General features: G+C 31.6%; 1 protein-coding gene across 1 annotated transcript; it reads left to right on the plus strand.

Moving 5' to 3' along the window:
- Nucleotides 1-537: 537 nt before the first annotated feature.
- Nucleotides 538-27717, plus strand: TRIADDRAFT_37340 (uncharacterized protein; the record flags this gene model as incomplete). The annotated part of the gene is made up of 12 exons (XM_002110317.1): nucleotides 538-646; nucleotides 2599-2709; nucleotides 4277-4384; nucleotides 6197-6301; nucleotides 6716-6823; nucleotides 19115-19225; nucleotides 19443-19553; nucleotides 20142-20252; nucleotides 20802-20912; nucleotides 21428-21538; nucleotides 21990-22088; nucleotides 27581-27717. Coding segments are annotated over 12 exons (1332 nt in total), but the record flags the coding sequence as incomplete, so codon positions are not given.
- Nucleotides 27718-27758: the final 41 nt, after the last annotated feature.

Here is a 27758-nt window from a genome sequence, read left to right on the forward strand (position 1 = left end):
AATCAATTGATTTTTAGTTGGTGATCGAGTCGTCAACAGAACAGTTTGTTTTTATAGCTATGATGATTGTTGCTTTGGAAGATTAAGTATTCAAGTTCAAAATTGTCGACAATTTTTCGTCTATCGCCTGCCCTCAACCATTAATTTGTTAGTTTGTGCTGGCTATTGCACGACTAAAAAGGGTAATTAGACAAGCTTCATGAATATGAAATATAGAATAATAACGATAGCTGAAATTCTGCTTTCAGAGACCTAAAATTCTAATTTATCATTAGTATAAGTAATAATTTAGATATTACTTTAATATTTGATATTATCAGATCCTTGTAATCCCAATCCATGTGTAAATGACGGCGAATGTAGAAAAGCGAACGGAGCATATCAATGCAAATGCCAGCATGATTTTACAGGAAAAAATTGCGAAAATAGTTAGTATAGCAAGTTGAAACATTTCAATAGTAGTATAGTTAAAACTTAAATAATATTGCAAGTAGATGAAAAAGAAATATATAACCTTACGATGACTAAATTTTAGATGTAAATCCATGTAAAGCTAATCCTTGCCGCTATGGTAATTGCTCAGTAGCTGGAAACGATTACAAGTGTACATGTTTTTCTGGATATACAGGAGAAAACTGCGATCAGGGTCAGGCTCCGTTTCAATAATTCTCATGATATTGCCTCAGATGCCAGAGTATATAATTTTAGTATGAAGACAAAAAGAGTTCTACAATCTCCATTCTTTCAGTTTACTACAAAGTTTAAAATCACGCAATATAGGATAGATTATAACTGATATGGACCAACATTGTTTCTTTGGTAAAAAAAGATATTAATAAGGTTTACTTCTATTAGGATGTGTTTATTTCGCTTCTCAGTTTGTACTATGCACCGCCATTATCACTTGATATATCACTAGATATAAGAACTTACAACTCTAAGTAGTAATATTCAGAATTCGATCACTGTCTTAAAGTACATTTCTCCTTTTAATGTGTATGTAACTTTGATCAGTATTATTAACTTAGTATTCTATCTTTTTGACGTCTTAGATATCGATGAGTGTACGACGAAACTTCATGACTGCCAAGAAATTTGTGGGAATACTCGTGGTAGCTATCGTTGTTCATGCCGCAGAGGAAATATTTTATTATCAGATCAGATATCTTGTTTCAGTAAGTGTATCTATTTGTATTGCTATAATAATCAAAGCGATATTAAGAAGTCAAAATCCTTTACAAAGGTTATTTGCAGATAGAATTGAAAGTCATGTAATGTAGTTTAAGACAATTATTTACCAAAGACCATTCTGCTATGATCGCTAGATCCTTGCAGAAGTGCAATTCATCTAACAGATACTTCAAGATCAATCTATGCCTCGACTTATCGCCTTACATGTGATCAATCTTTTCTTAATGGGTCTTGGTATCGCTTTAATGGTGGTCCAAAAAGCCAAATGATGTTGACTAGTCGAGTGAGCATGGTTAATTGCGGAACGGTATCGCCGGGGTGGCTAGTAGATAATCATCCAACTAGTAGGTTTATATCCATTAAATGCATTGCTTGAGTTTTATTAATCATTTCAAGCTGTAACAATATTGTTAGCGCTGCATATTAATTTTTACATTTCTTGATAATAGTGCAGGAAGGTATCATTTCAGCGCGTGTCTGCTTCATTTGGGGCATCAATACCTGCAAATGGAATCAAACTATTCATATTAGAAATTGTGGCTCTCATTTTGTTTATAAATTACCGCCACCATCGACTTGCTACTTACGTTATTGTAGTGATAAGCGCAGTAAGTGCTATATTCTTACGTTCTATATTCCCTTTTGCTGTCATGACTTTATCATCAACCTTTTAACTGAGTCTATTTTATCATAATTCATTGTAAGATTAGCTATAACTGTCATTGCAGCCACGATTTCAAAAGTTATTGATTTTGTTCCGGTAGTTTCAACTTGGTTTCTGTCATTGTTTGTGATATATTGTAGCCAATATATTGGATAGTTTTAATGGCTTATTACTAAACAATAATATTTTACTGGTACGACAGTCATCCTTTAATGTGATAGAGTATTTTTATCATAAATTATTGTTTTATTGTACGCAAACTTAAGATAGGTACGGTATTAAAAATTGTTCTTGTAATAATAGTTAAGCTATTAATGATCTTATGTTAGCTTTCTTCTCTCTTCATTCAAGCTTATTGCGATCCTGATCCTTGTGTTAATGGTACTTGCCAGACTACTGATGTTGGATTTCGCTGTCACTGTCAACAAGGATATCGAGGGATGTTATGCCAGCATGGTAATAAGAATTTCAGTTATATTCATGAGCTGTTGTATGGTACTAGTCATAAAATCCGTCCCTCTACTGACGGTTAACGTCTGTAGAATTTAGTTTCGTAAGCTATAGAAAACGATATAACTAATGCATAGATATTTTAACCGTAACATGGAAAAAAACAGATTATAATTATAAATTCAAAGGCTTGATGGTACGATATTGCATGAGTACTTTATTCGATGTAAAATGAAGATAAACAGGTCTCATTGCTAGCGCATATAATTAAAATATACTAATCCAACTAATAGAAATTGATGAATGTGCTTCCAACCCTTGTCAACATGGTCGTTGTATCAACACAGACGGCAGCTATCGTTGTGAGTGCCACATAGGATTTACTGGTCAAAATTGCGATACAGGTGGGATATATGTTGATCTCTTCTTTCTTAATCTAATTAATTTTTAATTCAACGCTGTAACAAAGCCGACGGTTCTTTTACGAAATTAACATCACCACTCGGATTGATTTGAAAGCTTGCGTAAAAAGAAAATAGTTGCATTTAACTGGTTAAGTATTTTATATATTCGCAGATATTAATGAATGTGACTATGCCAATGGTAACTGCTCCCAAAATTGCATTAACTTACCAGGAAGTTATCACTGTCAGTGTCGATTAGGTTTTATACTTGAGCCAAATGGTCGAGAGTGTATAGGTAAATGGTTTCTTCTAACTGCTAAAGATACTATAAGATCGGCATATTTCGTTCATAATTTACGTTTTCATCACGGTTTTAGCCTAACACTATTTTTCCGATTAGCTCGAACGTAGTACGCTGTGCTAAAATTAAAAGTACCTAAAAGGATCGAAGAATTGGATGCTTTATATTCCATTCAAATGCTTAATTACCTCAAAATATCATTCTGATAGTCTATCCTAATAGAATAGTAATTTCGAAGCATGCTACTCGTTTACGGCAATAAGTTACGATTTATCATACCTTAATATTGAAGTAGTTCTGCAGCTGTGAATTATATAATTTTACCATTTAGTTTTGATGGTCTATTCCATTCTTGAGAAAAGAAAATATTCAGATTTATCGTGTAGCAAATGTTGTTGAAGGGATTTCTTATATTTTTAGTATTATAATTGTACATGCAAATGCTATAACTAAATTGTAAGAAATAGATTTCGATTGACTTACGTGGTTTCACTGTAACGGTTATTCATAATTTTACTTTTTACCCAAATCCCATTATTTTCATTTTCATTATGACATAGACCCGTGCATGAACTTCTTTTGGTTAAGAAATACTTCAAGATGGCTATCTAATCGTAATGCAGATCCACTCTATTGCGATAAACATACTTTAAAAGCAAACTGGTATCGTATTAGTAGTACTTCTAAAGATATGATGTTGCCCAATCAATGTACTCCAGTTTTGCGATGCCAAACTCTCTCTACTGGTTGGCTCAACGGCACCCATCCAAGAGGTATTGCCTTTTATCGAGAAAGGAATAGAAATATAGCCGTATAATAATATTAAAATAGATAATCATATGTAATAGTTATTGACTAAACTATCATTTCTTTTTGAATTATTCGATGGTTACCGATACTGAATAATTAGTTCGCGATGGTGTAGTAAATAAAACAGTTTGTTTTAATTATAATGGAAATTGTTGCTACATGTCTAATACAATTATGGTCAAAAATTGTATTAGTTACTTTGTCTACTACCTAACGCCGACCATGACATGTAGTCCTGAAACAAGATACTGTACTACCGATTTCGGTAAGTAAATCTCTATGCTATATAGTTTCTTTAGCTACCTTCTTGCCAATTTTCTCATTTTATTTCGTTTCCGTGGTTCATATTTATGTGATCCTGACTTCATGATTATGATTTATGTATCACTGACTATATTGGCTATAGAATTTGTTGTTTAATTCCCATCAACTGAGAAGTTTATCCTATATTAACAGACGTATGTGATCCTAATCCTTGCTTTCATGGAGACTGCGTGAATGTTCGATCAGATCAGTATAGATGTCGTTGTAAATCTGGCTTTACTGGAAAACATTGCGAAACAGGTACGGTAATCAGCAGTGAATGATAAAATTTAAATAATTAATAATATACAAGCATGATAGAGTTAAAATTAGCGAATCACTTCTTTATTTAATTACTTCATCATTTCCTACGATGATATTCATGTATCACATTTTTTTGTGACTACTGATTCTTCGTACTATATAGGAAAAGTGCTATCCAAGCATTTTATTCCTTGAAATTTAAAATGATTTTAGATAGATTTGCAAATCTTGATATAGTGCCAATAATAAAAGAAACTAATACGAATAGCAGCGATTTGATTCCTATTAAATCAATTTTCTTCATATCTCTCCACCTGTAGCTATCAATGAATGTTCCTCTAATCCATGCGTTAGAGGTCGATGCGTAGATAGTATAGGAAAATATCGTTGTATTTGTGATACTGGAATGACAGGAGTCCACTGTGATCAAGGTAGAGATGCAATTACTATAAAAAACTTCAATAAAATAGAAAATTAGATTTAGACATTTAGTAACACTATTAATTACGTTGATAAGATATGCTGATGAAGCGCTAAGGTAGCCTAATCAATGTAATCAATGCAATCAATGCAAGTAATGAAGTAAAATGTAGATGAGTAAGCAATAATGATACTTTCTTTATGATTTTTCTAGATGTTAATGAATGCTTGTTAAGCAATGGCGGCTGCGATGGAGCTTGTCATAACCAATATGCAAGCTATTATTGCTCTTGTCCAGTGCATCAAGATTTAGATTCGGATAATCGTACTTGTATAGGTTATAATATAATCTTGAAAAATTTTAATCTAGGAATTCGAATGTATATATGCATAGATAATGTTTGCAGTAGTATCCTATTTTATCCGGATGTTAATAATCAAAATATTTATTATTATGCTAAAAGATCCCTGTAATACCCAGACTTCTTCGTTAGTGGATTCTATTAGTGAAAAAATGACGATTTTTCTGAGTTACTCCATTGTCAGCAAATGTCAAAAAGTTAGCTTACTCGCAAAATCTCCAAAGAAATGGTATCGTGCTAGTCTAGCTTCAAATTGCTCGGCAATCGCCAGATGGACCGGCCATGATCAGGGTAATCCTAGATTAGCATCATAGAAACGTTATACGTGACGTTCCTTTATCGTAAGACATCGTAGCTTATTTATAAGTTGTTCGAGCCGTTGTTTGTATTATTCTGTATGTGATTCGAAATGCTAAACCGTGTTATAATGGCCTAGAAACAATACTACAATTAATCAAAGGCATCTATATTTGAATCACAAAATTATATATATTCTGTCGAAAGCAATGACTGCTTTAAATGTTGTTCCGATCACCTTTACCATTTTACAATAATAATCGAAAATAATTCCAATTGTGAGACCGTATTATAAGTCAAAATCGACGGTAATGTTCATTTATAATTAAATGCAAGTATAAACGTCTGATATTGCACTAAAATGATTGCTTCCACGTCAACTATGGTGATTTATTATTTTATTCCTACAATTCTTAAGTTAACTCTAATCATTAAACTACGTTGTGATAGAAAAAGTTACCATTAATGGGTATACTTAATTCAAATAGGTGACGAGTACTTACAAATTGCTAAACGCAACGCCTGCTTTCATTTTGGGTTGCAACATTGTGCTATGACACTTCCTGTACGAGTTAAACATTGCCGTGGATATTATATGTATAAGATCGATAGACTATCTGCATGCTATCTGAATTTTTGTAGCCGAATACAAGGTAAAAGAATGTCTTTCATTGAAATTATAGCAGAATCGTCATTATTGGACATTAGAAAATAAATTGCATTATACTAGATAACTGTGATTCAAGTCCCTGTCAGAATGGTGTTTGCGTGTCAACACAAAACGGCTACGAATGTCGATGTAAACCCGGTTATCATGGAGTTCATTGTGAAGTTGGTAAGAAATTCCCATGCGAAGGATATAGCAGTCAGTACTACTTGCATTTTGTAAATCGAGTCTTTATAAGTCAAAATTAGTTGTTTCACGCTTTTACGTATATGTCTATGATATTTTACTTACAAGTTCAAATTTATAATTATAAATTTTATAACTTAACGTCCTTTAAGCATTAAGCTAGATTTTAGGCTAGCAAATTAGCCGCATTATGTATATCTGTATGACAGTATTCTTGCATATTTACGTCATTTATGTTCATCTTTATGATGTTATACTTACAAATTTGTATCTCAAGAAAGCCATAGATTGCTAATTTAAATCTTTATTAGTCATAGTGCGAGTTACATATGCGAATAAGTTTCATTTGTATATTGGTAGCACTGCATTTATGTAATCATATTGTCATTCTCGTAGACGTTTGCAGTTTAAATCCTTGTTATAATGGCCGATGTACTGTAACGGAATCTGGGAATTACAACTGCATATGTCGCGAAGGTTATTCTGGTAAACAATGTGAAACAGGTACATCAATGGATGCAATATATGTATAAATATCTTCCCGCCGTAAACATAAATTAGATTAATTGCAAACTGCCAAGCTTCGGCTAGGCTATTTCATGTTAGTAACCAATGTAAATTTTTCCATTCTGCTGTAGCCATATGCTATACTAAACCAAGGTCGTGCCTAGATCTCATTAAAAGGCAAAAATCGTATTTACCTAGCGGGTATTATCAAATTTACGATAAAAATGGCTGCCAACAGGGCCATATGACAGCTCAAGGATTATTAGTATACTGTGATTTTGAATCAGAACCAGGCTATGCTTGGACATTAATAGAATCTTTCTCCCGTTTCAACGCTCAAATAAGTCAAATTAATAAAGGATTTGCGTATAGTGACGGCTTCAACTCTGATTCACCACGTTATCGTTGGCAGGGCTACCGTATGACCTTAGATCAAATGTGGCAGTTATACCAGGTTAATAGACGATTAACAGTAAAACCAATGTGGCGAGCAACCTGTAATTTTAATCCTAATGACGATCGGAATCATTACCCTAAAACGGATTATCTTCGTGGTTTATTTGATATCCTAAATATATTAAAATATAACAGCCTTGGCGATTGCTACTTAGTAGATTCAGTTAATATTCGTAGTTTTGGTTGTCGGCAATGTATGGTTCCATTTTGGTCTAGCAACGATGTTCACCTTCATATTGATTCATCTCGTCAGTGCTGTACTCGCCATTTCTATGATAGCGTGGAAAGTGAAGATAATTTTGGCTACTACCATCCTTATAGCACAGCATTTAGTTGTACAGCTACTTTTAACAGTACAACCAATTGGTGGATTGGTGGAAAGATACATGATAATGACGATCTGGCTAGTAGGCCAACTATTCTTTAACATCATAACCTTCCACAGAACCATAAGATTCTTCATGATATTTATAAAGACTAAGAAATACATAAATTATGTAATCATCTAATAGCTATGTAGCTCTACAATCTATAGAGTTGGTAGATCATGCTACCGCACTTAAATGAAAATTTGTTACCCCGTACTGTATCTTCAATATTATAGCAATAAATAGAACTGTGATGGATTTCACTTTAATAGATGGTATAAGACATTATCACAATGAAAGTATTTTTACAAACACTTTTGAATAAAATAGTGTGTTTGGTACAACGTTGTTACTTTGAATCTTAAATATTATAATAAACATGTCTTTGATTATGAATAAGTAATTTGACTTTACGCCTATTGTCACACACCACTAGTGACACAGTAGTCTACACACGCCATTCCTTGCGGAGAACGCCACTTACTAACTTAAAGAGGCGAGATTAGCTATATCACCAAATAATTCAGTTCCAACGACCGAATACTATGGTATAATTATAGCGTCACAGATAGTGTAGACGAGAAAGTCAGAGATTTACTATCATTTAATACTGAAGAAATCTCGGCACCCAAGATTATAGTCTTTACAATTAAATATCAATTGAAAAACTAGTTGACTATCTAACCGACTAACTAACTAAAAAGGAATCTTCACCTATGTATAACCTTCAATGATTGTTCTTGCTTTCTCAAGTTATGGCACCCTGTACGAATTACGCGCAATATTTATGAAAGAGACGTGAAAAATAAAATTTCATCTACTACTTGTAGCACATGTTAATTAAGATATTGCTATCGTACATCAATGGGAAAATAGAATGAAATAATTGAATATTTAATTAAGCCAAGAGTATCTTCTAAGGCTTTAGTTTATAAATTTTTCATAATAATAAAGGATCATTTCAAGTGGATTAATGCAATGACAGGTAAACGAAAGATATCGCCGTGCATAATAAGCTTGCGTTTAATACATCGTCATGATTCAGTTAATTACAGTAGTAACAGGAAGTGCGGTAGCACCAGTTGCATCACTGTAGTGTATTTAGATTTCACTGCAATCTTTAACATCTCTACCATCCCTACACATTAAAAAGGCACTATAGCCTTACATACCTATAGCTAATTTAGATTGCTATAACAAATTAAGAGTCTTGATTTTTGTTATTATTAGCACAGTGAGCTTTGTCTTATCGATTTATTTTGATTAATTTGTTTTAGTAAAAGGGGAAAATATAAATTATTCCCTAATAGCGTAAACAACAATCGCACAGTTTTGAATTGATATTACTGCTGCTATTCAAGCTATTTATAAATGATTTTTTTCTTGCACAGGCATTCCGAGTAAACAAATGTAGTTTTCACAGCCAGAAACATTGATAGGCTACCGGCTTTTCTATAAGTAATTAACCTATTATTGCAATTGCTATTTATGATATATAGCTTGAATGATACAACTATGAAAGTTAACAGCAATGTTTATCCTATTCGCGCAACAGCCTATTGTCGTTTCAGTATCAGTCGCTTTAGGATTTTAGTAATTATTTTGTAGTTAAGAGTTAAGTGTGTAGCCTTTAGTACTGTAGTCAAGATTGGTGTTCAATTTAGCGGCAGGAGTAACTGCAAGTATCGCTTCTCAAAATGTTAACTATCAAATTCCAAATTCTGATGGTAAAGATAAGGATATTAAGATAAAAATTGTCCAAACAAATACTTAACCCACTAAATAAAACTCTAATTCTTATATTCTATGGCAAAGAGTATTATCTATTTCCTTAATATATTCATCCAAAAATAATATAAAATAATTAGATACGAGCTAATTTTAGTCAATTTTTTTCATACCATTTTCTGAAGAAACGTATGCATTTTTTCTCGTTGGTATATAATTTGCCATTATACACAAGGCCAATTTGCTTAATTTAGATGCTCGACAGAAAAAATTGTAATAACTAGTCTATTATACTGCTGTAAAGTAATATTAATTAATATCGTAATGTGAGTTATTTATTATAAATATCCCCTTTAACAAAAAATTGTGGAATCAGTCAATGCTGTACATTAGATCCCGACAGTATTCATTCGGCATTAAATCGAGATTTATGATTAATATAAACTACATAAGCCGATCAAATATCAAAATAAACACGTTGATACAAAGTTGAAGTTGAAGTAGAACGGTAAGAATATAATAATTCACAGTTACCTTATATATTTGCATTAGTGTTATGAATTTGAAAGGTACAGTTTTCTAGGCTTAATTATATTGTTGAATTTATTTTAAATTTGATGCATCGGTTTCTTATTTTATACTAAATAAGTATTTGGATTTAGAATATTTCCATCCTAGGCGAAATCGTAATTTTTACTGAATAGAATATTTTATTTTTAATTGCTATACCGAATTAAGAGTCTTGATTCCTGTTATTCGTGACACAGTGAGTCTTAGCAATTTATTTAAATTAACTTTTCTAGTAAAAAAGGGAAAAATATAAAGAGTTATTAGTAAATAACTTAAACAACAACCATATCGGGTTGAATAGATTCTTTTAAATAAATATTACTGTAGAAAGCCAAGTTATTTATGAATGATTCTCCTCTCTTGCACGAGCATTCCTAGTAAGTGAAATTTGCTCGGTATTAATCCGATAGCAAATAAAAATAAAAAAATAGCTTGCATATCCATGACGTATAGTTTATACGAGTATAATCAGAGGCGTTGATAGACCATACTGGCCCTTTTACGAGCAATCTAATTATTATACTTACTATCTATGATGTCTTATTTAAATAAACAATAAAATTATTCGAAAGTAAAGAACCATGCTTGTAATATTCGCGCAACGACCTTTGAGCTGCCGATTCCTTTCGTACCTATTGCTATGTTATATATATATATGCTTTAAACTGTTCTGAACTACCGATTCTTTACGCGATCGACCGTAGATATTCTTTCATTTTGCTTTAAAAATTTTTGAATAGTTTTGTTATCGAGAGCTCATTGTGTTAATATTAGTAAGTATTACAGCCTAATTTGGTAACAGATGTAACTGGAAATATCGCATCTCAAAATGCTGATTGTAATCAAATTTCGATTTCTAATAGTAAGGACAAGTATAATACTAAAATTAAATATTCGCCAATAAATACTGAATGTGCTAAATATGATATAGAGGTTATTTTTTTCTTATGATTTAATGTATGAAATTTGTTTGCGAATTTGATAGCATTGCAAATAATTAATATTATAGTCGATCTTATTTTATATTCACTAAACGACGTTTTCAAATATCAGCTTTAATTTATACAGGATTAATAAAAATTGATATATGTCATATTTTACTCTGTCATGAAGACTCTTCAATGTAGAGTTTCTATTAATCGAAGTAATGGTTACGTGAGCAATATGACGCTTTTGATATGTTCCGCAGCTACTTTAAAACGTATTATATTTGTCTTATTCTAAAATCTCTTTTCTTTAGGTTGCATGTGTAGCTTTATTTTCTACATTATCAAAAGCATCAGGTACTTCTATATCTTTAAGCATATTTATTATTTTAGGTTCATATCCACTCATTATATGCTAACTTTATGAATTATAATGTGATATACATCAAACTCTAATAATTTTGGTTTTGTAAGTAACGCCTATAACAAAAAATATCAGTAGCTGCTGTTTAATTGATCGTTTTTACTCTATAGAACCTTGTCAAAGTTACCAGACTTTATCGGATATCGATCGTTCTGTTCTGTCAACAACTGCTGCCAATGCACTTACCTTTCGATGCGATAAAGGGCTAAATAATGACTGGTATCGAATTTCTGGAGGGAGTCTAAGTCAAAGGATACAGAGCAGTTGTGTTACCAGCGGCAGAAAATGTTTAACGCTGTCTGTTGGATGGATGTCGGGGAGTCATCCAAAAGGTATCTGAAAGACAATTCTTTCCTAATTTGAATTGCAATTTACCTTTTTGATCTATTTAAAACAAAATCGAATCATATCGTAATAGATTGAGTTAGTCTATACTATCTTAAAGTACATCCTTTATCATTTGAATTGCAATTTGTGTTTTTGATCTATTTAAAACAAAATCTATTTGTATTGTAATGGATTGAGCTCTTTTATACCATCTTAAAATATATCTTTCAGCATTTGAATTAGAATTTGTATTGTTGATCTATTTAAAACAAAATCTAATCAAATTGTAATGAATTGAGCTCCTTAATATCACCTTAAATTAGCCTCATTATTTCTATTTCGTTTCTCAAAGATACGTTACGTATGAACACGTTTAGAGTTTATTTTTCAATTTTGGGGAAATAAATTCAGTTTTGCTAGAAGAAAACTGTATTATATTTAATGGAATTCTAAATCATTCTTAATTATTGCTATTATTGCTTATTCACATTGGTTTACTTTAATTATTATTGGAATTATATTTCGTCTTTTTAACTTACGAAGATACAAATTCTAACGTTGTACAGCAGATTTATGAACCACTGATATGAACATAGAGTATAATTTTCAATCGTTATTATTTCACCCATTGCTTTAGTCTATTACAAGAGTTATTAACGAGTAACAGAATTATGATTTAGGTTTTTAACTTACTGTTCTTCCTCGAATATGTTTGAGAAGTACTAAGCGTCTTTTATAAAGCGATTCCTGAGAGTAATTAATTAAGACACAATCGCCATCATTTTAAAGGGTATTTGTCATTCATTTAGTCTTATTTCTATACTTTTATTATTTCTTTTCGTAGATTAAACTGTATAGAAATATTTATCTATTTGACTACAGTCGTTCTACAAAGTATGAATTTCGTCTGCTAAAAGCAATTCGTTATGGCTATATCATTTTGAAAGGTTACGTTTTCAAATATTCTTCTGATATAAGAAAGATATCTTAGCCATCGCTTATCTTGTAGATTATTTTCATGCGATATAAATCATCACTTGTAGTAGCTTAGATACGCATCACATAGTCACGTAGCCATTACAAGAATACTATTTATGATTGATATTTATTCTCTCGCTTCTTCGCTATCTCTCACAAGATAGATATTTTCACAAAACCTGCAGCTTCAAATCACTAATTTGTTTATTATTCATCTTATTATTATTCATTACTGATAGTATCTGATCGGATTGTCAACAGAACTGTTTGTTTTCATTATTCCGGTCATTGCTGCTATTTAAGGACGACAATTCAAGTTAAAAATTGCGGTACATTTTGGGTTTATCGCTTGCCTTCAACATCACATTTTCCACTTTGTGCTCGTTACTGTTCAACCAAGATTGGTAACGTATAAAAGCTATTGGCTAACCTAGGATAGTTTTTATCAGAGATAGTATTGACATAGACTACTAAAAGTAGAAAGAAGCAGGACTGCCAACAGTTGTTGACTATAATAATAATGATGAGGCTGATTGTATTACTGGCGATTTCAACTGAATCGGATATCTGTAAAGGCACATTATACTGTCTGTGATTGATATCTAAATTAGCTGCTAGGTTGGTTTTGTGTAGTATGGTATACGGTTTCATTCGTACCGTATAGTAGAATGACCGGGAAGATGATAAGCCTTTTCATTATTTTGCGCTGACCGCCATTGGCAGTCCCGTTTTTTCCTTATTTTGTAGTCCCATTTATAGACTGTGATAATAATTTGCCACTATTAATATCCGGTCGAAATATGCTGTATAAGTATATTAATTATTGGTTGTAGAGCAGTCCAAAGTTAGCGTTGCGATTAAGGTCATTAGAATGATAAGACTGTACTAGAGTAGATTAAATTGTACTTTAGACTGTTAATATTTATTTATAGATAGATAAATTAATTTATGTAATAAACTGGAGTTTTATAAAGCTTGACAGTTATAGTTGTAATGTTTTGTAGAAATTTTATCACGTCGACATAGAAATTTTATATTTCAATTCACAGACTTTTGCGAGTTTGATCCTTGCGGCAATCACGGCACCTGTACACAAACTGCTCGTGGATACACATGTACTTGTGCCGCTGATTATACTGGCCAGAATTGTCAAATAGGTACTAGTCTACTTTAAACGAAGATAATATTCTAATGTTCGCAAACTTGTTTACCGCTATAAGTTTCTGTAACGTTTATTCTATAGATAAAGTGGTTTCCAATATGTAAAATTTAACGTAAAACGAGTTCTATACCGTAATTACAGTGATGTTATTAATTACAAATGCAATACACCTTTATCCTAGTTTTAAAAGAACAGAATAAATAACCATACGAAAATAGTTACAGAATGACTGAAATTTGACTTAATTTAATAACTTATTCTAGCGATTAATCCATGCCAAAGTAATCCATGTCGCAATGGATTTTGTCGAGCTCGCGGCTTGAACTATCAATGTTTATGTAAGAAAGGATATACAGGACGTAACTGTGATCAAGGTATATGATTGTTAAAATGAACACATCTACACACCGATTTCTAGCAATAGTTTATTATGGATGCTGTTATCTTGCACTGATATACTGTTTACGAAATGATTAGATTAAAATGCAGCGATTTCATTATTTTTGAGTAGACATTGATGAATGCAACCTGAGAATTTCAAGATGTCCCGGTATTTGCATTAATACACCCGGTAGCTACCAATGCTCTTGTGAGAAAGGACGTATATTACTGCCAGATGGTCTAACCTGCATAGGTAGCATCTGCATTGTTATCTCGAATAACTTTATTGTGGAAAATATCGGATTTTTAATCGTTCCATCTATTCTTGTACATTTTTAGATCCATGTATGTCCTACAGAGATATTAAAGACACAACAAGAAGCATTAAATATTCAGGTTACACACTCAGCCTGTGTGATTATGAAATAATAAAACAGAATTTCACTTGGTATCGATTTAATGGAGGTAAAAATAGTCAAATGATGCTTACCAGACAAGTTATGATGAATCAATGTGGAACCAATGCTCCTGGATGGCTAGTAACACCTCATCCTACAGGTAGAACTTCATATTAGGCAATTTACTCAATTTAAAATCAGTCGTAGGAAATAGACCTAGTATGCTGTTATTGATTAAATTTAATTGTACGGTAGCTCAGATTGACTAGCAATCTCCTCTTACTGAAACATGTTAACGTGCAGTAATATAAAACAGTAGCTGGGTATACTTTACACAATTCTGTAAACTTAACCTACACATCTAATATTCGAGCTTCCTGATTGATAAATTCCTTCGCAATGTAGTCTCTTCAATACATTACACTAGAGAAAAATCTTTGGCAATTATTTTACAGTTCATCACATAAATGGTTCATTTTTAGTACCCTTACATTACCATCATCTTTGCAATATTTAGTAAAAAAATCGATTGCACTAGCTGATATTGAGAAGCCGTTTCCCTCACGAAATAATAATAATATAGTTAATAAACACAATATAATGTTTGCATTAATCAATCTACATACTTACACTTATAATATTGATAAAATATTAAAACAAGCGATTACTCGATCTGTTTGTAGTGCGATGTTAATACTGTAGCTATACTCAAAGTTAAGATCTAAGACTTTTCAATTCTAGACAGCTTGGTAGCTATGTAAGTTCTCTATCTCTTGCTTCAAGAATTGATAATAATGTTACTATCTATATTATTTTTTTCAGTTCGTCAAGGTGTCATTAATGGTACAGTTTGTTTCTCATTGCGTTCAAATTTTTGCCGTTGGAAGAATACTGTTCAGATCAAAAATTGTGGTAGTTATTACGTTTATCAATTACCTCCACCGCCGGGATGCCATCTTCGCTACTGTTCAGACCGATATGGTAAATAACGCTATCTTTATCTCGTCTACCTCAATTAAGCTAATTGTTCGCACTGAAATCCATTCAAATGACAGAGATAGTGATAATTAATCCTTTTACATATTCTTTTAATTTAAGCAATATGTTATGGCAATTTTTTTAATCTGTTCAGCGAAGTTAACTACTACTATGATAGAAGTTAGATACTTAAAAAGACAGTAATTTTAGTCACTTTCGATATTCTTTTTTGCATTGCACTATTTTCAGCTCTATTTGACAATTATAAAAGATTGCATTACAAATGATATTAAACGTTTATTAATGCAATTAACCTGTGTAGCGATTTGAGCTAATTACAGTAGTTTTATGTAGGCAATACAGTGATAGTATGTAGACTACAACTTGTAATCTCTATTGTATACAGATTATTGTCAACCCAATCCCTGCTTTAATGGTAATTGTCAAACAAATTCGACTGGATTTTACTGTCGGTGCAGAGCAGGATTTGAAGGAACTTACTGCCATCAAGGTAAAATCGTAATTCATACTTACAAAAGCATAAGAAATATCATTCAGAGTAAAATATCTACTGTCCGGGATAAATATAATTTATTTCTTTGCACTAACTTAAATTGACTTTAAGGCAGCTAAGAAATTAAATTTCCTTGTATAGCTACAATAGCCCGATAGTATAAATTAACTCCTATTGCTTGGTAATTTGACTACTATTTCAGAAATTAAAGAATGTGCTTCTAATCCATGCGTTAAGGGAAGCTGTATAGAGGGTTTGAATGGATATAAATGTAAATGTCTACCTGGCATAACTGGCAGTCACTGTGACGCAGGTAAAGCCAGTTACTTAGGAAATAACATAAATTAAACGATTCTGATACTTATAGGTCTTGCAAAGGTATTCCTTATTGTAAAATCACTTTTATAGCTAAATATGTCAAAAGCTGGTTAAAAGTTTTACGTTCTAAACAATATTCTACACTTACACACTGAATACTAAGTACGGTATGCATACATCCATTTTTGCATAATCACTAAAATACGATGATTTTTCTAATCCTAAACTAGATATTAATGAATGCTGGCGTAATAATGGTGGATGTCAAGGTACTTGCCATAATGTTCCCCACGGATATTATTGTACTTGTCCAGCTGGCCAAGATCTTGATAGTAACAATCGTACATGTTCAGGTACTGTATACTAAATAATGTAATTAATATCAACAAGACTTGAAGATCCAACTATTTATGATATTTCTATTTTCATTTGTTTTGATACGAAATATACGGTTCCTCGGCAATATTTATTTCGGCATTGAACCCCAACAACTGGCTGTTAACACTTTGCTAACAATTGTGATAAACAGATCCATGTGCTAATGGTGGAATTAGGTTTAGGGATAGTTTGACAACTAGACCTGATTATAATAGACTTAATAGAATACAAAGATATTGTGAATCTGTATCTGGTTTAAGTCCTAATTCGACCAACTGGTATCAAGGTAATGTTCGTCCTAATTGTTCTGCACTTGCCAAATGGATTAATGTTACCCAAAACAGTAAGTTATTTGTCAATAGTAGTTAACTAAGCTTTAATTAAAATATCAATGGTAGAGTTTTAGAAAAATTTATGTCGTAGATGTACTTCAGAGTTGCAAGATTGATCTAAAAATTAAGGAACAAATACAAAATGCAAGAGGAATTGTTCATGTTTTAACAAAACATTTCTTATCGCAACGTTTTCTGATTTGATTGCATATTGTAATCAAATTTATTTCTGCTTAGGTAAGGACAATTATAAAATAGGAAGGCTATGCTTCCATTTTGGGCTTCAACACTGTTCATTTGAGGTATCGACTAGAATTAGAAGCTGCTCTAACTCTATTTCGTACAACCTCGATCGTCTATCGGCATGCTACTTAAATTATTGCAGTAAAATCGAAGGAGGTAAGAGTAACTAGAAGCTGAACAGAGCTAATTTGTATTAGTCTTTTAGAGGTATATGAATTAAGAGTTACTGCTTAAAAGAATTTATCTTATATTTCTTATACATTACAGCCAGGTAAATTTCGTAGACATTCTATTATTAAATAAAACCATTTGTCAGTAACAGTATCTTCAGTATCAACACTTGGTCATTAACTTATAAAGATGATTAAATATTATATTACTTTTAAATTAATGGAATTTAAAACCGATACCGGTATTAATACAAATCTCGAATCTTTATCTGCAAGATTGAAAGCGCTATACAATTAAATAAAATCTAATATTTCTAATTTTTGAACCATCATGTTAGACTATTCCCTTTATTATCGTAATAACGCTTAAATTTAAAATTATTAATACTTTCCTTCAATTTACTTTAGTTTTAGATCAATGTATTAATAGCCAATGCTCGCATGGGGTTTGCATTGCAAATGAAAATGGCTATACGTGTAAATGTAATGAAGGATACTCTGGTCGATACTGCCAAGAGGGTACACTAGCTTTTGCCGATAGATTTTAAAATGCTTAATTAAAAGAGAACTGGACTGATTTAAATTTAGTACATAATCCTCGATGATGCAAATACTATTTATTTAAATGTTCTGCCACTACTTTAATAACACGCACATAACCACATATGGTTTGAAATAAAAAAATACGCAATTGTTAGTACAAGTAAAGCAGCCAAACTATTATCTCATTGATGTACTATTCAGAATAATCAGATAATATTTCTACTCTCATTTTATTAGAATCTTCAGATCGTTGCTCTAATAACAAATGTTTAAATGGACTTTGCATTGCGAGTAAAGATGGTTACACGTGCAAGTGCAAAGAAGGATATTATGGCAACTACTGTGAATTAGGTAAATCGACGATCTTTTATAGGCTTTTAGCAACATGGAACGATCTCTGTTTGCAGTTTAGGAAAATCAAATAATTTCTATTGACATTATGACTAATCGCTGCGTATTTTAGATCACTGTTCCAAGAATCAATGTGAGAATGGACGTTGTGTTTCGGTCAATTGGGGATATAAATGCAACTGCACAGATGGATATTATGGCGGCTTTTGCCAATACGGTTTGCTGTTCATTTGTCACTAACTTTTATTATACCAAAATAAGTATACAGATATTAAACTTTAAATGAATTTAGACATTCCATTAAGAATAATGAGATTTATCAGCTCTAAAATGCTGACAAAGTATTCAATTTACTCGTTATTTAAAGAATTTAGATTTGAGAAATAATTTTAATAACCTATCTGTCTATCTTTAATGAAGGAGTTTGCGATACTAACGAGTGTGAGAATAATGGAACATGCGAACCCGTATACGGATCTCGTTATAGATGTCGCTGTAAATCTGGATTCTATGGAGGACATTGCGAATATAGTTAGTTTCTCCGTAAATGCAGTATTAGATAACAAAATTTCGAAAGATAGCTTATCAAGGAATCATAATTGTAACAATAAATAATCAATCATTTCAATACAGAGTGAACATTATAGTACATCATTCAGTTTTTATTAACAAATTGATGAAGATAATACCGGCACTGGTCTCTTGTTGACTGTAAAATTTCATGTGTATGCTTATTAATGAAGGAGTTTGCCAAGTAAACCGTTGCCTGAACAACGGGACATGCGAACCTGTAGGTGGAAATTATTATAAATGTCGCTGCAAGTCTGGATTCTTTGGAAGTCATTGTGAAAAGAGTTAGTTTCCGTATACGAATATATACAGTATATCGTATTCATTGATTCGATCTCGAAAAATTTAACTTAATAAATCATAACAGCTATAAACCGTGACGAAACATTTTAGAGCAGAGATGTTTATTATCAAATTGCATACCAATGCATTAATCAAGCTCATACTAATATTCCTAAGTTAACTAGCTATAATGATTTCTGTTTATATATTTTAATGAAGCAATTTGCGAAAAGAATAAATGCCAAAATAATGGAAGATGCGAACCGTTGCAGGGATCTTATTACAGATGTCGCTGCCCGGACGGATTCTATGGAAAATACTGTGATAAAAGTTAGTTCACGTACATAAATATCTAAATGGTGCGATCTTGAAAATTTAGCTACTAAACCTTAATAGCAATAAGCCAAGATCAAATATTTTAGAATAGAAAATATTATTTGTTTAATTACTAACCAATACATTAATCAAGCTCATACTAGTATTTCTAAAGTTTAGGAGTATAATGTTTTACATATATGTGTGTAGTTATGTAGACAAAAATTAATACTGGCGGTATATCAATATCGATTTTTAACTGCCCGTAACAAATGAAGGAGTTTGCCAAGTAAATCGTTGCCAGAATAACGGGACATGCGAACCCAGACATGGAAGCTATTATAGTTGCCGCTGCCAAGATGGATTCTATGGAGGCCATTGTGAAAAAGGTTAGTTCACATACGTAAATATTGTAATGGATGATATAATCTCAAGAAATTTAACTTCTTAAATTATAACAACTATAAGCTATGATCAGATATTTTTAAATGGCGACAGCTAATTATTAACAGTAAAATTAAACAGAATTAATTAACCTCGTAATGGTAATTGCTGTCTTTCTTTGCTGACAATGTTGCCTAATATTAAATAATTTGAACGCAGAAATTTGCGTACCAAATGATTGCCAAAACAAAGGAAGATGCGAGCCTTTGCAAGGAGCTTCTTACAGATGCCACTGCCAGTCTGGATTTTATGGAATCCATTGTGAAAATAGTTAGTTTACGTAAATGTACAATAAACAATAATGTGATATAATCTCGAATTATCAAGTGAAAAATTAATTCTATAGCGATTTAGATTCAATTTACGATATATCTAAAGCATAGCTTTTGCCTCATATTGTGCCGATATTTGGGTTGGACACATAGTGCACAGTAATTGATCTGAAAAGTATACACGTATTGTCTGTTTTCATCTCAAATATCATATAATTTGTAACAAATCAAAATGCAAGGGTTGAAAAGAAATCTTTGTTACTTATTGACTAAATTGATGAATAAATAATATACATATCATTATCGATATATGATTTATTATACTATCGCTACCAGCTTAAATTCAACTTTTATTAGAAAAATAGCAGATTATATGACAAATATAGTACCTTGATGAGTTAGTAAACGGTTGCTATAGGCATTTATCGAATATTTTAGAAATAGCAATAATCTTCCATTTGCTTATTGAGAGTCATTAAACTCATAAATTGTATTGCCCTGTAAATTTACTGACTATAGCATTTAATTTTTAACATTTCAAATAAAGGAGTTTGTCAGACAAATCCATGCAAGAATAACGGAGTTTGCCAACCTGCGGGTGGAACTTCTTATAGATGTCGCTGCCAGTCCGGATTTTATGGGAGCTTTTGCGATTATAGTTAGTTTATCCGTAATTATTCTTTTAAGTGATTATCTAGAAAAATATTACATGAAAAAGTTCGTTCATACATCAATTTAGATTAGCAGCATTCATCGATACTACCATTGCAATATACATATATACCCTTAAGACTTTGATTTAACTCACGATATAGCTAATTAAAAGCGAACAATGACAGTTTTCACTTCATATACTATTACGAAATATTAAATAAATCAAGAGTGTGAAAGTGGAGCACTAACTATTTCTATAATGCGCCTAGATTTAGCATCTTATCTTAACTTCATAGAATCTTAATCGTAGGCATGTTTAATGTATGTTTCAATGATGTTCATATCGTCATCATTTCATGATTTACAAAACTATAACTACTTTCATGAACTTGACGAATGGTAAAGATCATAAAACTATAAGGCAAACCATAGCACACCTTTGGTACCCTTATAATACTTTGAAGAATAGTCTTACAACTTTGCCAATTATAACATTTTATATATCTAATTTTAATGAAGGGGTTTGCCAAACAAATCCTTGCGAAAATAGTGGAGCTTGCGAGCCTGCAGGTGGAGCATATTATAAATGTCGCTGCCAGTCTGGATTCTATGGAAGCCATTGTGAATATAGTTAGTTTATATGGAATCATCCTACAGATGATATAATCTTGAAGGCTTTAATAGAGAAATTTTTTTAAATTAAATAAGATACGCTTCTTACCAAACTATTACTATATGTGACAAGAAGTTTTTAATTTTAAATGTTGTACCATTTATCTGAGTGGAGGATCGTCAGTTTTCGCTTTTGACAATGTCTTAAAATAATAAATACTTTAATATCGAGATAGTACGGTGTAGATCTTTGATATTTTTATATAGCTAAAGATCTTCAGTATCATTTTATTCACTATCTATCGAAAAAGTTTTAAAGTATCATTAATGAGGTAATAAAGAATTAAATCGGTTTGGAAGCTTTCCAGGTTTAATTAATGCCATTATCATTCTAATTTATTCCAGTGATATCTTCTAACTTTTACTTCACTAACCGTCCTGTTTCCTCTATGTATCTGCGATAAAGGAGTTTGTCAAACAAAGCCGTGCAAGAATGGTGGAAAATGTGTACCCCTGCAAGGAGCTTATTACAGATGTCGCTGCCAGCATGGATTTTATGGGGGACATTGTGAAAATAAAGCATAGGCAATATCATTATGACGGCTGGGAGCTGGATTAAATATTAGGATATGTTAATTAATCAAATAGTCAACATCCTCGTTATTTTCAACGTTATTTTCAACGTTGTTAATAAAAAAATTATGAACTTGAAAATAGTAATTATGGTAGACATGTTAGTTCAATGTTGCTTAGATTAGAAAAAAAATTTAGTTAATTAGAATATCTGATATTATTCATTGCTTTGGCTCCCAAAGTCTATAGTACAGCAGTGTTATTGCGATATATAGTCTCCTTTATTGATTTCATCCTTTATACTAGAACTATTTTTGAGCGATCACAATTATGTAATTACATGTAGCAGTAAAGAAAAATGCATTAAGTAGCAGTCTTAGATATCACTTTTAAGAATGGTAATTCCTTGCATAGTTTCATAGAAAGTAATACATTATGATGTCTTTCCATGATAGCCAAAATGTGATATTATATAATTTCAGTATTTTTTGGCTAAAACATAATTACAAACTGTTATTTCTACATAATCGAAGAATAAGATGATGTCATAAATATTAAAAACGTAAACAAAATACTCATTTGGACACTCCTCTAAATTATAAGATAGGATATTATCGTAATTGTTTGCAAATCGAATATGAAGCTGTTATTGATATGTAATCATAGCAAATAGTAAAATTGAAGCTAAGAAATGTATGTATTCTATTTTGGAAACGACACCCCAAAGATGGCGGTAGTTTATATCGATATCATCTTTAGTACTCTACCGTCGAAGTTCTATAGCGGCATAGTCTGAAAATTGATTACTCCTATTAAGTTAATTAAGCTAAAAATGTGAATAAATAGTAAATTCATATGCAAAAGCTGCAGTAGAAGCAAGGTACGTTCTTAATCGCGCCCTGAATTCTTTGTCACAGACTTTACCAGTACAAATATTTCTTATATACCACCTTACCTGGACGCTAATTGTAGATGCGTTCATCTCTACAAGACACACAACGTAGTAGCATATCCGCTGTAAACATATTTTCATGAGCTAAAATATCGACAGTCTATTCCATTTTGAAGTGCAGATGGTGCCGTATTCTTTACCGAGAGTAAGAACCCTTCAAAATAAAGCTATGATCAATTTTGAGATTTGCTTAGCAAATGAGCATCTTAATTATTAAAGTTCCGGTTAGGACTTTTTTTGGTAATACAGGAAAGCTTTTTACTAAAACATATGATTTCTCTGCGAAGAAATATTGCCTAGATTGGCCTATTCTAGTCCATGTATTGCGATGGTAAATAAATTAGAAGATAATTCTATCTAGTAATACCAAATATATTTATTTATGAAAATAAACTGAAGTTATCCCGTTAGGCAGTGCTAAACTTTATATTGAAATCTGTTGACTAGCATTATAAAATTTAGAATGCAATATTGACCATTAAGGTCAAAATAAACGATTCCATTAACCACAAGATCGGATACTAGCAGGGTGTAGATACCAAGAAGAATATATTTTAGTTATGGAACATGTGATGGAGGGTTCGATATCTCAGAGGATTGAGATTTAGTCGCCATTTACAATTATTACAACAAAGGGTTTATAAAAGTTATGCTTTATTGTAGGTTAGTAATGTGAAGTACAGTGAGGTAGTTACGGTAGATCAGCGTGCAAGCTGTCGTGAGTAACGAGTAGAAGTATTAGACTGTGAGAGACTAACTAGAAGACTAACTGAGAGGCTAATGAACTCTGAGGTAGAAATCGCCGGTATTTATAGTTTTAAAGATAGAGCACATGCAGAGAATAGGATTGTGGGGTTACAAAATAGCAGATGATTGTAGAAAACAGCGAGTACCGTAATAACTAAATACAGTAGTCTATATATGAATGTAGAGTAAGAGGACTGTAGATCTGTCTAAATATAAGAGCAATACAACATGTCTATATTTAAGAGTAGAATATAGTTACAGTATATTCTAAATACACTACAGAACATATATAAAAGAGCATTGAAATAAGGTCAATGTCCTTCACATTCATAAATAGAGGCAAGCTTAACATAATTTAATTACTTTTTGAGAGCTTTAAAAATAATTACGGCTTTTGCTTTTATTAAGAAGTAACGTTTGCATGTCGATACCGTTGGAATGACTGTCTCGCATCCACCTAATTTCTAACGTAGAGCACTTTCTATACCCTTGATGCATTTAATTTCTATCTGTTGGCTTACATTTCCAGCAGAAAATCGATACCAAGTATTGGTTAATTTTTGATAATACTACGATAACAGCGGCACTATCACGCATGTTTTGAGATGGTACTGATGTAAGAAAATTATAATTAGGCAGATGTTGCAGCGTATGCAATATCTACACTTAATAACAAACTGCTTCATTGCACTTTTATCCATTGTAAAATAAATAAGTTAAACTAGGCAAGGGACAGCTAGCCACACGAAGATAGTTGATGTATTATATACCTACAGTACTTATATTGACAATAAAATAAGTTTTATGAATTTCACACAGTTACGCATAATAAGATCATCTCATATTAAGATTTAATAGTTACGCTTATTTGACAGTGAAAAATTCAGAGAAATACACGCGCAACTATTGCTGCATTCACTATGATGTTTTTATCTATAGAGAGTAGATAAAATTAGCCATAGCGACATAAAATTAGCTGCTTGAAGATATCTAATAATAAGTACCTGATATTTTTATTAATTTATTCATACTAAAATGGTACTTTTACATTGCATTTAAACAGATATAGCAGAATAATGACGTAGTAAAGCATGATGTTAATTTCAACCAATTACGACGGATAGAAATAGGAATAGCTCTTAAGGCTTAACTCTTATGGTTGAACTCTTAAGGAATAACTCTTAAGTTTAGCTCTTTTGCTTCTGTTATACTATAGGTGAAGTAGCCAAAGTAAGAAACGGTAGACTGCGTAATAGTGGCTAGTATTGAATCTAAATTCAAAATTTCTATTAATAACCAAAGAATATTATATGAATTGCAAAAAATAAGCAAATGAAGATTATCGTAGTTGTTGTTCTTGTTTACATAACACTGATTTACCGTGTAAAACATGCAACATACATTTCTTGTTGTATGTAGTACTATATAGATGATATGGATATGTTATATACTGAATTGTGCACTGCTTCTAACGAGAAAACTGCATAGAACTGCTATGGTTTATCTTGGTGAAAGTCTAGATGTGCTACAGCTGTAATATTAACTTGATCTATTCCGTTATATACCTGATACTTTGACAAACTAAATCATTCACCAATATCATTAACTACGCAGATCGTTGTTTTTAACACTATCTTTCAATTGAAATCTAGTTTTTAGATCGTATTTCCATCATACTTGACACTAATTTATAAAAGTTATTAGTATTGTTTCCGATAACTTTTAACATATGGGAGATATTAGCTAATTCTATTAATAGGATTGAATTTACGATGATGACAGGCTCCGTAAAATTGATAAAGTTTACTAAATTTAAAATATTGTAAAATTGTAATTGAAGGAGATGAATGATTTCTACTCTCGGTTTTAAAACGCTACTTTTAACTTAACATGCTGCTATAATAATATCTCACCATTTACAATCTTCCGAATGCATTAATTATCCATATTTTCATAACCTGCTTAATAATTTCCATTGCTGTATTTGCTAAAAGATTGGCTACAAAGTAGTATTAAGTTTAAAATTTGTAATTTTTATAAATTTCCTTAGCATGATCTATATCAAAATAAACTTATCGGTACAAAGTTTGAGAATTCCTATTTTACCTTGCTAGTTGATTATGACTAAAAATTCTATACAAATCTATAGCTGTGAAATATTCTTAATCTTGAAATCCGGCATCGGCGGTTATAGAGTAGTCAAGATGACAAAACTGGCCGCTTTACGATTACTCATATTTTTAACCAACAGAATCGTAATGGTCAATATTAAACTTAGAATTTAAAAATATCGTTTGGCTAGGATTGATATATCCTTCAATTTGCTCTATTTATGACCCTTTATTTTGATCCTTAGTCAGAAATTCTCAAAGATTTATATTTTACTTTTAAAAAATACTGAATACAAAAATAAGATTATAATTATTACCGAGATGGTAAATTTTATTTTCGGATACCTTAAAGAAATCCATTAAAGCATTTATTAAAAGGCCACAAAAAATTAATCCAATCAGTTTACCCTGATAAATTCTTCTAATAAAGGGCGGGAAAAGATCAAGATTGCCCATTGGGACTAAAAATAAATTATAAGACATCGCGATAAATATTAGGAGAATTTTCTAAATATTATTGATGCTTACGTTTAAAGTATTTGCTTCTTATCATCTCCGCCCATCAAATGCTCATGTAAATAAAATTGTAAGGTATTATAATAAACCGGGTAAGATTTAAGACTAAGTAAATAAAAACTATCCAAGCAATGCACAAAGTATTAGCCGTGTGGATCAGCTTCAACGGCCTCATGTATGCAATTAATCTTTTGTGATCGTTGCAGTCCGTAACGTATTACTGATCTGATAATATTGTGATGCAATGAGCTAAAAGTTATGTTTATGTTATCTATAAAATAACTAATTTGTCTCTTTTGCAGTAACTGTAAAGTATATTATACTGTTCAACTATAGTGACGTGAAGATATTTTTTGAATTGCCCGTTGTGATCGATCACAGTGCATTATCTACAGACTCGTATTAGAGCCCCAAGTACAATTTTTATATGCGAAATTAAATACGTGGTTTCACAGTCTCAATTGTTGCCAAATTAACCGCTGCTGCATGTAGTATGCTGATATGCTGATCAATAAACTCCAATTTCTGATGGTAAGAAAGATAAAACTCTGAAAATATCTCTGAAAAAATTGCCACTCATTATACACTAAGTTAATACTCAATTCTGATGTTGGAGAGAGAGTAGATCAACTTTAGTAATAATATGGAGTGTATGTTTAGCAGTAAATCTAATAGTACTTCTACAAATTTGCTAATATGTATTACTGTGTCAAATATCGGCTTCATTTAAATATTATTGGCAAAAATGACCGGTACTATGATATCCCCTCAAACGCTCTATACCCTCGGGATTAAACATTTTTTTCTTAAGCAGAGACATTAAAGACATTAGCGTGATACATTAAATGCGTTTCTTGATATTTAATGCCAGTATTATGAGTCTTTAATACTAATGCGTCCTTCTCTTAGATTATAGCTTTACTGCCAATATCATCTAAGGCATCAGGTACTGCTTCCATTAAATATTTATTGAAATGATGATTGCCAATAAAAGTCTTACTTCGGTTCCTTTTGTAGGACCTTGATAATTATCGTATGATATCTATTCATAGTATTTTCAGTTCTTCAACAATTTTATGTAATAATTTCCTATACTGCCATTAGTAGCACATGCAAAACATTGTAGGATAATATTAATATGCTTCTAATACCTACTGCTAGACTATTGCGATTCTAAGCCTTGCGGTCATCATGGTACCTGTACTCAAACTAGCTTAGGATATGCTTGTACCTGTATAGTAGGCTATACTGGTCAAAATTGCCAATATCGTAAGATAATAGCGTTTTACGCTCTTTGATATTAGTTAAATTGATGCCGTAATGAACTTTCATAGTACTG

This window comes from Trichoplax adhaerens, genomic scaffold (genome assembly GCF_000150275.1).
Source record: "Trichoplax adhaerens TRIADscaffold_3 genomic scaffold, whole genome shotgun sequence".
NCBI lineage: Eukaryota > Metazoa > Placozoa > Uniplacotomia > Trichoplacea > Trichoplacidae > Trichoplax > Trichoplax adhaerens.